Source organism: Chrysemys picta, chromosome 1, assembly GCF_011386835.1.
Source record: "Chrysemys picta bellii isolate R12L10 chromosome 1, ASM1138683v2, whole genome shotgun sequence".
Taxonomy (NCBI): Eukaryota; Metazoa; Chordata; order Testudines; family Emydidae; genus Chrysemys; species Chrysemys picta.
Genome location: NC_088791.1, coordinates 291707837 through 291721157, shown reverse-complemented (window position 1 = coordinate 291721157; position 13321 = coordinate 291707837). Strand labels below are relative to the sequence as shown.

The window sequence follows — 13321 nt, the reverse complement described above, 5'->3', positions numbered from 1 at the left end:
CTAAAGGAGATTTATTTTAGTTCAAAGCCTGTTTTTCTTTCTTTTATTTTTCATTTTTGAACCACTGTTTTTTATTTTATTTTTTTTAGCATATGCCTTTACATCAGGTTGCTTGAAAAATGACTTAACTAAAATTGTATACAAAATAAATATGTTAAAAGAATGTTAATGTTGAAAAATCTATCACACAAAGATTAGTAAATGAAGAATTAACATTGCCCATGGAACTTTAATTTGGCCCATTTGTGGGAATGCATTATGCTACTTTCTGTAATTATATGATAACTAGAGCTTCTCAATTAAATGTTTTTAAAAATTTAATGTGGGCAAAACAATGTAATTTTTTCTTAATCTCATTCTTAGAAAGAGGTTCAAAAATTCAACCTGTGGCAGACACCCAGAAGCAAAATTTCAACTCAAACAGTTAAAGTTTGGCAAAGGTATAAGCAACTTAAAGCAGATAACAATGGAAAATGTTAAGTGATCTTAACTATAGGCCATGCTACCAGTTCCATTTGCAATAATGTCTTACTGTTTATTAGACGTACCCTGTATATTTTGGTGTGTTTTAAATAAATTTTTAGTTTGTAATAATATAGGTGTCTAGTAAAACATTTATTGCTAGTAAACTCTGTTTACATTAACTGACTACCAACAATGAAGTGATGTTGTGAAAATAACTTGGATACAGGTACCAGTTAAGTAAGATGCACAATAACATTTTCCCAGAATTACTGTATTTAGTTAGATAAGGTGTGTGAGGTAATATTTTTTATTGGCCCAACTTCTGTTGGTGAGAGAGACAAGCTTTTGAGCTTATACAGAGCTCTTCTTCAGGTCTGGGAAACTAAATCAGTGTCACTGCTCATGTTGTGGAGTTTCCATTTCAGATTGTAAAATTCAGTATCTTCTGTTATTGTATGCAGTGTTGTAGTCGTGATGGTCCCAGGATATTAGAGAGATAAGGTGGGTGAAGTAATATCTTCTTTCGACCAATTTCTGTTGGTGAGAAAGACAAAGCTTTTGAGCTTTTCTCAGGTCTGGGAAACTAATGTCACAGCATACACCAATCATGTTGTTATGCTGGAGGTTGGGTGGCTCCCAGAAAGCATATCTTTGATCTATGAAGCTGATGGACATGCTAACCACCTTCTCTTCTATTTGGGCATAAGCTTTCGTGAGTAAAAACCTCACTTCTTCGGATGCATACTTCATTCGGGTATGCATCCGAAGAAGTGAGCTTTTTACTCACGAAAGCTTATGCCCAAATAAATCTGTTAGTCTTTAAGGTGCCACCAGACTCCTTGTTGTTTTTGTAGATACAGACTAACACGGCTACCCCCTGATACTTGACACCTTCTCTTCTGGCTCAATGAGGGAACAATTAAATGCCTTTTGTTTAGGGTTGCAAGCAACCTCTCAAATTGTTGGTAATGGGAACCTCAAGGCCCCACCCCTGCTCTGCCTCTTTCCCTAAGGCCCCATCCCGTTGTTTGCTCCTCTCCCTCCCCCCCCCCCCATCACTCACTGGATCCTCTCAAGGAGCCTACCTGCAGGTAGGAGGTGGCCCCAACTGAGCAGGGGTTGGTGTGGGTTAATGACCTACCCCCGCCCTGCGGTAAGCAGACTTTTGGTTCAGGTGCCATTTAGGGTTACCAGATCTGCTTTTCGACCAAACTTTCCAGTTGAAAACCAGGCACCTGGCAACCCTAAATGGCACCTGGACACAGAAGCCAAAAACCGGACTCTCTGGGTATAACCCGGATGGGTGGCTACCCTACTTTTGTTTAGTGATAGAAAAAACAGTGGACGCCACAAAGACTAGACTCAATACAAACACTAGGACTGGGGACTGATTTGGTTGCAACTGTGTCTATGTTAAAAACAAAAAAAACAGCCAGAGAGCAGAAAGAAATGAAAGGTAACAAGAGAAGCACTTATAGCATGGCCTTGAGAAAAAGCCAAGAGAGAACTTCTTAGGCAGAGTGCTGGCTGGAAAGGCTTGAAATTGTAAACAAGGAGATAGCCTCCTATCATTTGATCCTACTGTGTTCAGAGAAACAGGACTTTGTACACATTCTTTATAAATAAACAGGATTCCATCAAATAAATACCTGATTCTATCATCAATATCTCCACCTGATGGAAACAACCCACAAGGCCCTGAATATTGGCTAACTGTTCTGATCAAAAGGGGGTAACAATATTATATCAATATATAAATGATAATAAACTTGTAATTGTGCCTGGTGAATCATTTGATTTCAAAACATATTAACATAAACCAGTATCTGTATAAATGATGAAGTATGGCTGTATGCCTGATGTCAGTGGTCTCAGCGGAGGCACAGAAGTCCACCAAATCAGAACAGGTTGTGAGACAACGCTTTACGTCAGTGCCTAGACAACAGCAGAAAGAGAAGGGTTCTCTAATTCACTGAGACTGTAAGGCAGTGGCCCCAAACTGTGGGGTGCACCCTGTAGGGAGGCACAAAGGAACATTTGGGGAGCATGGTGGGGCCCGGGCCAGCCCCCATGGAGATTGGGGAGGGAGCACCACATAGCCATGCCCCGCTCCCAGCTATGCTCCAGCCCTGCCTTCAGCCGTGGCCCTGGCTCCTGGCCCCGCCTCCAGCCTCGGCTCCACACCCGGCCGTGGCCTGGCCGTGTCTCTGCTCCCAACCCCTGCCCGACCTGAGCTCCTGGCCCCAGCCTTGGATTCCGGTCATGGCTCCACTCCTGCTCCCTGCCTCTACCCTGCACCCAGCCACAGCCATGGCTGCCAGCCCCCACCTCAGCCTGGCTGCAGCTCCGCTCCCAGCCCCAGCCTCGGCTCCCAGCCATGGCTCTGTTCTCGCCCCCACTCCCAGGCTTGGCCCCTGACAGCGGCTCCGTTCCCGGCCCTGCCCAGCTCCTGGTCCCAGACCCATTCCCAGCTGCGGCCACAGCCCTGGCCCCCTTAACCCTGTCTGTGTCTCCCCCCCCCAGGAGCTGCGGCCCTGTCTTGGACCTGGCTCCCAGGGTGACGTGGACAATGGTAAAGGGGGCACAACCCTGAAACGTTTGGGGACCACTGCTATAAGGTATGTAAGCATACAGAGATCTATGTTTCTTTTAGTACATGTCTAATTTCCATTTACAGTAATTGCCTATGGAAAAATTAATTGACACCATATATAATTATTTATTAAACATGTTCTGGCATCTTTTTATATTACATAAAGGAAGTGTTTTCCTTTTTTATACTACTTTCCCCCTTATCAACCAGGCTTAATAATAAATGAATCATGTTCGCTTTTAATTAAAGGTTTACTATATTCAGATGTAATAACTGTTGTTGGCTGCCACTGAAACTGATGTAATTTTTGTTGGCATTACTTCTGATTTTTAAGCCAGTTTAGTAGTTTATAAGTTTGAGTGCATGAGCTGTTTGTGACTTTCATATCATTTAATAACCTTTATTTACCTGTCCAAGATTTTAAGTGTTAAATCATATTTTAATGTAATAAGATAATTTGATGATTTAAAATCATCAACGTCTAAGGCACATTCTGACGAGTGTAGGGTTTAGGAGGAAAAATTCTGTGAGATACAAATGCAAGCTGAATCCCTTCCCAGAGCTGGCAGTTTCTCATGGAAACACTGTTTACTCAAAAAATTCCTGACCTGCACTACCCATAAACCAACAAGTCAAATAAAAACCTGAAATTGATTATTCTTTGAAAACGCATGATTTTTAGTCAATCTCATGATTTTTAAGGACCTGACTCATGATTTTTGAATAGCTGCATTTGACAATATTGAATTCCACACAAGTGATGAAAGGATGCATTTTATTTATATTGTTGTGCCAGCTGCTACACAATAAGGACCTTGGCTGGGGCTTTTGATCACTGCCACAATAAAATAAAATAATAAGAAGTAAATAATCGTAAATAATATTTTTAGAAATTGCATATTCTCCATATATGAGTATGTTTCCTTTCTGGCTTGTAATGAAAAAAAGGGTTAACAGCCCTGTGAGTGAGGCATTCTGGGAGCTGTAGTGCTTAGCAAGAATGCTGGGAGTGGTAGTTTCTTTTCAATCTTTCTCTTCCTCTCTGTAATGGCTGCATGTTATAAGGTACTGTCTCCGTCTGTTCTTCTCTGGGCAAGTTTATTTTAAAATTCTGTGCTATAATTTTTTGTTGGTAAAATGCACCTCGAGGAGGGCCCTTGGTTCCGAAGGTATCATCACCTCTAGCAGGGCTGGGATGTTAGTCCTAGGAAGAGAGCTGCTGCAAGGAAGGTGGCATGGAGAATAAAGAGCAAAGGGGTTAATTGGAAAAAGAAGAGCAACCTAAAATTAACTGTAACTGCATCTGAGATTTCAGTTAGATAGTGATTTTAACTTTACAAATATCATATATTCGTATAATGATGAAGGGGTGGAAGGGAGCAGCAATCTAGCTGAATTGATCACTTTAATGCTGATGAGATTTAATTGTATTGTTAGCAGTGTGCTAGGGCATCTAAAGCCTTGGATAGTGTGTTTTAAGTTATTATTCAAGTTGAAATAAATGAACCTTAACTAAAACCATCACGTTAAAACTAATATTTTTAAGAATTACATTTTTTCTGTTACTAATAGTGCCTTTAATTATTAAAACTGAAAGACATTTTAAAATCTAATTTACTTCTTGCTTTGTTTTTTATTATCTCTCTGATTGAACAGTGAAAATGTACTAGTCAATCTCAATTTTTGCACCATCCGTTTCACTTTCTGGTTCTGATGCACTAACTAGGAGCCTGTAGTGTTTCGATTGCAAACATTTCAGGAGAATGTTTATTTGTTTGAAAAAAACAAAACAAAACAAAAAAACCAGCTTTAATTAGAATTTAAAAAAAGTTAATAGAAACATGTGTATTGGCCATAAATCTTGTAAACGTTTGACTTCAAAATACTTACATTTTGGGACAAATTTAATCTGACTGTCTATTTAAGAGAAGGATAATTATTTGTGTGTAATTATTTCTAGGCAGTGCACCTGCCCAGCAGTTTGTCTGAACCACGCAGTAATTTAGGTATCATAAAATAATATTTTTTGTTTGTTTTTAATTTCCAAAGAGCTCAGGTGAGGCTATATTATAAAGAATTATTGAGTACTTCTGCTTTTCAGAACATCAGTTACTCTGTCTCTCATAGTGGTGTTCCATATATTTTTTATAATGCGGTTAATTGAGTCAACATAGAAAATTGTGGACCAAGTTGACCAGGTATAAGCAGGTGAAACTCTATTGACATCAGTGAATAACAAATTTTAACAAATAGGGAGGAACTCGTTGAGAATGTGAAAGTAGAAGGCAGCCTGGGTGAAAGTGATCATGAAATCATAGAGTTTGCAATTCTAACGAAGGGTAGAAGGGAGAACAGCAAAATAGAGACAATGGATTTCAGGAAGGCAGATTTTGGGAAGCTCAGAGAGCTGATAGGTAAGGTCCCATGGGAATCAAGACTGAGGGGAAAAACAACTGAGGAGAGTTGGCAGTTTTTCAAAGGGACACTATTAAGGGCCCAAAAGCAAGCTATTCCGCTGGTTAGGAAAGATAGAAAATGTGGCAAAAGACCACCTTGGCTTAACCATGAGATCTTGCACGATCTAAAAAATAAAAAGGAGTCATATAAAAAATGGAAACTAGGACAGATTACAAAGGAGGAATATAGGCAAACAACACAGGAATGCAGGGGCAAGATTAGAAAGGCAAAGGCCCAAAATGAGCTCAAACTAGCTACGGGAATAAAAGGAAACAAGAAGACTTTTTATCAATACATTAGAAGCAAGAGGAAGACCAAAGACAGGGTAGGCCCACTGCTTAGTGAAGAGGGAGAAACAGTAACAGGAAACTTGGAAATGGCAGAGATGCTTAATGACTTCTTTGTTTCGGTCTTCACCGAGAAGTCTGAAGCAATGCCTAACATAGTGAATGCTAATGGGAAGGGGGTAGGTTTAGCGGATAAAATAAAAAAAGAACAAGTTAAAAATCACTTAGAAAAGTTAGATGCCTGCAAGTCACCCGGGCCTGATGAAATGCATCCTAGAATACTCAAGGGGCTAATAGAGGAGGTATCTGAGCCTCTAGCTATTATCTTTGGAAAGTCATGGGAGACGGGAGAGATTCCAGAAGACTGGAAAATGGCAAATATAGTGCCCATCTATAAAAAGGGAAATAAAAACAACCCAGGTAACTACAGACCAGTTAGTTTAACTTCTGTGCCAGGGAAGATAATGGAGCAAGTAATTAAGGAAATCATCTGCAAACACTTGGAAGGTGGTAAGGTGATAGGGAACAGCCAGCATGGATTTGTGAAGAACAAATCATGTCAAACCAATCTGATAGCTTTCTTTGATAGAATAACGAGCCTTGTGGATAAGGGTGAAGCGGTGGATGTGGTATACCTAGACTTTAGTAAGGCATTTGATACGGTCTCGCATGATATTCTTATCGATAAACTAGGCAAATACAAATTAGATGGGGCTACTATAAGGTGGGTGCATAACTGGCTGGATAACCGTACTCAGAGAGTTGTTATTAATGGTTCCCAATCCTGCTGGAAAGGCGTAACGAGTGGGGTTCCGCAGGGGTCTGTTTTGGGACCGGCTCTGTTCAATATCTTCATCAACGACTTAGATATTGGCATAGAAAGTACGCTTATTAAGTTTGCGGATGATACCAAACTGGGAGGGATTGCAACTACTTTGGAGGACAGGGTCATAATTCAAAATGATCTGGACAAATTGGAGAAATGGTCTGAGTTAAACAGGATGAAGTTTAACAAAGACAAATGCAAAGTGCTCCACTTAGGAAGGAAAAATCAATTTCACACATACAGAATGGGAAAAGACTGTCTAGGAAGGAGTACGGCAGAAAGGGATCTAGGGGTTATAGTGGACCACAAGCTAAATATGAGTCAACAGTGTGATGCTGTTGCAAAAAAAGCAAACATGATTCTGGGATGCATTAACAGGTGTGTTGTGAGCAAGACACGAGAAGTCATTCTTCCGCTCTACTCTGTTCTGGTTAGGCCTCAGCTGGAGTATTGTGTCCAGTTCTGGGCGCCGCATTTTAAAAAAGATGTGGAGAAATTGGAAAGGGTCCAAAGAAGAGCAACAAGAATGATTAAAGGTCTTGAGAACATGACCTATGAAGGAAGGCTGAAAGAACTGGGTTTGTTTAGTTTGGAGAAGAGAAGACTGAGAGGGGACATGATAGCAGTTTACAGGTATCTAAAAGGGTGTCATGAGGAGGAGGGAGAGAACTTGTTCACCTTAGCCTCTAAGGATAGAACCAGAAACAATGGGTTTAAACTGCAGCAAGGGAGGTCTAGGTTGGACATTAGGAAAAAGTTCCTAACTGTCAGGGTGGTTAAACACTGGAATAAATTGCCTAGGGAGGTTGTGGAATCTCCGTCTCTGGAGATATTTAAGAGTAGGTTAGATAAATGTCTATCAGGGATGGTCTAGACAGTATTTGGTCCTGCCATGCGGGCAGGGGACTGGACTCGATGACCTCTCGAGGTCCCTTCCAGTCCTATAATCTATGATTCTATGATTCTATGATTCTATGAATTGCATCTTTTTAAGTGAGGTCTAAATTTGGGGGTGTGCAATTAATTCCAGGGCTATAGATGACTGCCCTGATTGCGCATTGTTCTGACAGAAGCATGTCAAGATATGGGCAATGAAAAAGATGTGTAGGCTCTGCTATGGCTCTTCTCAGCCACCAGAACAATCCCTTGGGGCTATCAGTAGCCAAGTGTCAATTAGAGCAGCCCTGAGGTTGCTATAATTTATACCAGGGGCTAAGCAGGATCTAGCCAGCTTGTGAAAGGTGGGAGGTGCAAAGGAGTTCTTCCTGATTCCTTCAATGCCTGTGACGCTGACAGGTCAACAATTTGAAATACTCCTCTTCTTGTCATGATAGCAAACAATAGGATCACTGACACAGTGGATGGAATTAGAGAGTTATAGTGGCATGTTAATAAAAGGCCTGAAGGTGAACAAAAAATATCTGCTACTGACCCAAAAGAAACCATGATATCAAGAAATTAAAACTGGCATGCTGTGACATACATGGCATATACCTACTTGCCCACATGTGTGTCTGATGTGTTAAAAGAAAATGACCCTGAAGTATTTAATTTGTAAAAATATTTCTGTCTCCATGAGTTAAAAAAATAGAAGATAAGACAAAGAACTCCCACTGAGATTAGTATAACTATTATGGAATTTATTTAAAACAAATCTCATGGTCTTTTGTATCTGTCTTGAGAATTTTGACTGTTGCGGGGGAAGGTTCCTTCCCTCATTCTCTGAGTCTTGCACTTTGTGTCGTCAATCACACCTCTGAGAAGTAGGTGTAAAATGTTACCATAGCAGAGTGATAGCATTTTTCACAGATGTAAATACTGACACAAGGTGCAAGGCGCCAAAGAATCAGGCCTTCAGAAATAAATACAAGGACCTTGTCCTTCATGATGGTGCTGTAGTGAGACGGTGACTATTTCTTCTTCCTCCTTTCTTGAGGCAGGGGGAGGGAGTTCCCTGTCATCCTATTGCTCTCTAAACCCTGTCACTTCAGGCAGTGCAATTCTTCAGATTTCTTTCTCTGAAAAGTCCTAGCATGTGGTTATCTGAGAGGGGATCTCTTCCCCTATAATCCACTTCAGTGGTTATAATTATCTGGGATGCTCTTTATGTTGGTTTCCAGGCAGCATCTCCTACTTCCTCCACAAACTCCAAACCTCTCCTTGTTGGGGAGAAGATGCAGAGGAAACTCCACAGGGAACTTCATGGAATTTCCCCTTGACTTAATCCATTCCTATGGAGTATTTTGTTTTCTTTCTGCAAGAAACCCTAAAACTTTTGCAAACAAGTTAATAGAAGCTTGAGTTTTCCCCTCCTAAAATGGAATTACCTGCATCTTTTGAAATAGCTCACCCGAAAACACATATACTTTTTGCCTTAAATGTGTTACAATTCAGGATCAAAACACTTTTAAAAATGGTGTACAGTGCTATCCTTTGGCAGGGAAAAGATGACCTCTCTTGAACCAATGCCTTGAGAAAAGGTTTCGTTAGTTGAAGGAATGGTGGATTGCCAACCAAAATAAGGTGACCTGTTTCCCCTCAAATTGACACAGGAAGGATGAGGAAATATTGACAAAGACAGAAGGGCTCACAGTATTGGCAGAGGTGGTAGGAACCCTCAGTTCCATAATGAATCCTTTCTTGTGTCACAGTCTCACTGAGGTCAATAGGACTACTTGTCAGAGTAAGGACTATTCATGTGAATATGGGATGCAGGTTTAGGCCCCTTGATAGGCCACAACATCAGGACTTCCTGTTACAAACTGGAAAAGGTTCAAAACAGGATCTGTGATGTGAAATGTACAAACTGGTGAAGGAATGGAGACCGTTCCCTGAACAATGGCCATAATTTTCAAAAGGAATAAGTACCAGTACTATGTTACTGTTCTTGCATCACTGTGGAATAGTTCAGACAAATTAGTTGTATTTAAGACTGCTTTCTTTTTATTTATTGAAATTATTTTATGTCCCTTATTTGTAAGTTTAATTTTGAAATATATGCACAGTAGGCTATGTAGCACTGTTGCAATGGCTCCAATCCTGCAAACATTGATGCATGTGTCAGTAGTCTTGCCAATTAACCTGTTGTAAGCTCAGGGCCAGTGTTACTAATACACTCATGGCCATGCTCTGCTGCTCTCACTTACACTAGTGCAGTGGTTCCCAAACTTGGTTTGCGGCTTGTTCAGGGTAAGCCCCGGGCAGGCCGCAAGACGCTTTGTTTACCTGAGCATCTGCAGGTACGGCCGCTCGCAGCTCTTAGTGGCCGCGGTTCGCTGTTTTCTGGTATAGATATACTGGCAGAGCTATGCCGGCAACCCCCCCAACTGTAGATGCAGCTTATATCAGCAAGAAAGTTCTTTTGCCAGTATAATAGCTTAAACCAGTTCCCCAAATCAAATAAGCTATACTGGCAAAAGGACTCTTTTGACAGTATAACTGTGTCTGTGCTTCAGCTTTCACCGGCATAGCTATGTTAATTGGGATGTGACTTTCTTCACACGGCTAACCAACATAGCTATGCCAGTAAAAGTTCCTAGTGTGTTCCAGACCTAAGTCTGGGATAGTCCCATCTAAGGTGGAATGGCATTACACTGATACAACTAAGAGCAGGTTTTGGTCCCTATTTAGCATTTTAAAATACACATGTAAAAAAAAAAAGCCAATGAAAAAGTAGCCCATATTGTATCTGCTTTAAATTTCAGGTGGTGAACAGTAAAAGCTGAGATGAAACCTCACCGAGGTGTTGGGCTTTTTAGAAGTCTGCTTGCTAGTTGTTTCCATCGCTATCACCATCACTGCTCTCCTCTTGTTAAAAGGATAGGTCACATGATGGAACTATCTATCTTTAGACGCAATTATTTACTGAATATAGTTAAACCTACGCTGTCATTTAATGATTGGTCAAGGAGATATCATCAGGATTTTAGAGCACTGTGGAAGCATGAAGCTGTGGAAAAATATCTAGAGACCTTAAACAGAGAATACCAGCGGGTTGGCCAGTTGTTAAATAGTGGCTCAGTGAATGAGTATGATCGAAGTACTCTGAGCAGAAGACATACTCATTTATCCACCCTTGTAGCTGCATTTCAAGAAATACAAGAGGCAGAAAGAGAAATTCAAGAGATAGAATCCATGTGTACAAGTAAGTAAAATACATCTGTTTATGCAAAGCAGGTTTTTTTTTTATGATGCGATGTGCCTTATTACCCAGAATTTGAAACAAGTCACTCAGGGAGCAATACACTAGGCACATACATTTTCCTGAGGGTCCTCCACGTCCCTATTAAAGCCTTCTAGATCCTCCCATTTTGTTTTGCTTTAGCCCCACTGCACTTACTCTTGAGGCCTCAGAGTGACCAACTTTGCAGAGCAGGTCAGTGTCATGTACATTATACATTCAAAGTTACAGGAATGCTGTCTTTAGCTAAAATATTCTAGAAACTTTGTTTTAAGACTACTGTAGTCCTTGTTTCATAGGGCTAATGACAATTTTCTTCTTAGGGACATATTTTAGGTAAGGCTTATTTATTTGGGCAGGGGGCATGATTTATAGTACATGTCAGACTTGACGTCATTTAAATTTGGATATTGGTGTTTGGTTAATTGATATCTATTAAATTATGGACTTTGCACATCTCTTCGGAGATGCTCAACCCCAGGCCCTGAATTGTCAGGCTTCAATTTAACCTTATGTGAAATACTAGTTCCTTGAAGATATTTGAGAACTCTCATGTGGAGTGAAATAAACAAATGGTTATCCCATAATCAAAACTATGCCCAATGGTTTTCAACATATTGACTGATGATGTGGAAGATAGAGGGGAGGAAAGCAAGGTAGCAGAAATTGCTGATGATACCATTATTAATATTAGGACTAGGAAGAAATGCAAGGAATGGAGCTTACAAATTTGGTAATTACGCAACACTGGCAGTGAAATTTGCCCATCCCGGGCTAGATCAAGGATGAGATATATTGGTGGGAAAGCTTAGATTGCCATGGCCCTTGCTCTTCCTCTTCCTTTGGTAAAATAGAGGATGTTGGTCTCCAGCGTTGTTGATCCACCATAAATTTACTTTTAAAAACAAACACACAGATAAAAATCCTGATGTATTGGGTTGAGCATTGGCCTGCTAAACACAGGGTTGTGAGTTCAATCCTTGAGGGGGCCATTTAGGGATCGGGGCAAAAATCCATCTGGGGATTGGTTCTGCTTTGAGCAGGGGGTTGGACTAGATGACCTCCTGAGGTCCCTTCCAACCCTGATAATTTATGATTCTCTTCTCTTCTCCAGACCCCATTCATTCTCAGTAACGGGATAGTTCTGGATCCCCGCCCATTCAGTTCGTAGCCTCACTGTTGAGGCTGCCAACAAGTTTGCCAATTAGTGTAAATAGTGATTAGTTTTAGTAGGAATTAGATTATCAATTTGTTTCACATATGCCTGTGAAGAGCTGTGGCACGGGGAATAACTTTTATCTGCTACTGACTTTGGCTACGTTTGAACTTGAGACGTAGAGGTAAAATCCTCTGTGCCCCATTTCCAGTCTCCCAAGCCATCCAGGGCTAACATTTAATTAGTAATATACATCATCTTATGCTTCTGTCATTATTTGGTATTTTATACTGAGAATAAGCAATTTCCTGCAATGGAAGCTGTTCTCCATTGTAATAGGCGTAATTTGGCATTTGTATTACAATGTGCTCTAAACTAAATAAGATTGGTTAACATTTATTTCTATCATTGGAATTTAGAGCTAGACAGCACAGATGAAAAACAGCTGCTAGAACTTGCCTTAGAAGAGAAGGAAATCATTAACCAAAAAATCAACACATTTTGCAAAAAGGTGAGCTAGAGGTGAAGGTACAGAGTCTTTAAGATGAACATCTCTTGACATCTTCATTTACAAGTCTTCATACAGCCATGCGATTTTATTGTTCCAGGCAAGATTTTCTTAACAGCAGACTATAACACTTGCCGTTAAAGAAAAAGGTCTAGCTTCTGTTTTCTCACTGGAAAAGACCTGGAAATGTGCACTGTTGGAAAGTCTCTCTACTGCCAAATGCACCTTAGAAGCTCTTTCTTTTAGACACTTTTTGTATGTGTGCTTGTTCATTTGCTGTCATTGAAAAGTCTGTAACACAGTGAACCACTGTGCTATGAAGACATGGCATGGAGTTCTGCCAATTGTTCATGGCAGCAGAGAGTGTACAGACATGTCTGGAAAGGCTTTATCCTCGTGGAACTTTCAATTCTTTATCATTTTCTTCAGTTAAATGAGACCAGTGTGTGAAAATAATTGTAGTAAGAGAAGCTGAAAGAAATCCAGTGGAAGGATTTATGTTGTGACTCAAGTGTCTGTATTTTAGAAAATTAAGATAATCTGATTGTATGAAATAGAATCATCTGAAAAATAAGGTCAGTGTCAGTGTGAACTGACTTTCCTGGCTAATATCATTATGTTCACAAGGGAGGCTGCAGTGGCTGATTTGGTGGTCTCATGCTTGGCATTGTGGGGTCAAATTTTCAGTTAGTCTCCATTAACACACCAAAATCTCACCGTTGTGTGCCAGGAATCTCAGACTACAACACTGACTGGGCATTTTTCACTCCTAAATACCTGATTTGCATTTACAAGTCTGGGGTTTGTGCATGTTCCGACTGATGCAACCATGAGGACTGGCTGTAAATT

General features: G+C 40.4%; 1 protein-coding gene across 6 annotated transcripts in view; it reads left to right on the top strand.

The window, feature by feature from the left end:
• The window catches only part of MTRF1 (mitochondrial translation release factor 1), a 29512-nt gene that overhangs the window by 4018 nt on the left and 12173 nt on the right, over window positions 1-13321 (top strand). For 2 of the 6 annotated variants that reach the window (XM_024104301.3, XM_065581165.1), the window contains 4 exons: window positions 364-440; window positions 2989-3083; window positions 10333-10772; window positions 12384-12475. In XM_024104301.3, the coding sequence (XP_023960069.1) occupies window positions 10355-10772; window positions 12384-12475 (510 nt within the window). In that variant the 5' untranslated portion in view covers window positions 364-440; window positions 2989-3083; window positions 10333-10354. Of the gene's footprint in view, window positions 1-363; window positions 441-946; window positions 967-2988; window positions 3084-4042; window positions 4124-10332; window positions 10773-12383; window positions 12476-13321 lie in introns of those variants that run through there. The other 4 variants (XM_005301476.5, XM_065581167.1, XM_065581166.1 and 1 more) reach the window with 3 other exon arrangements.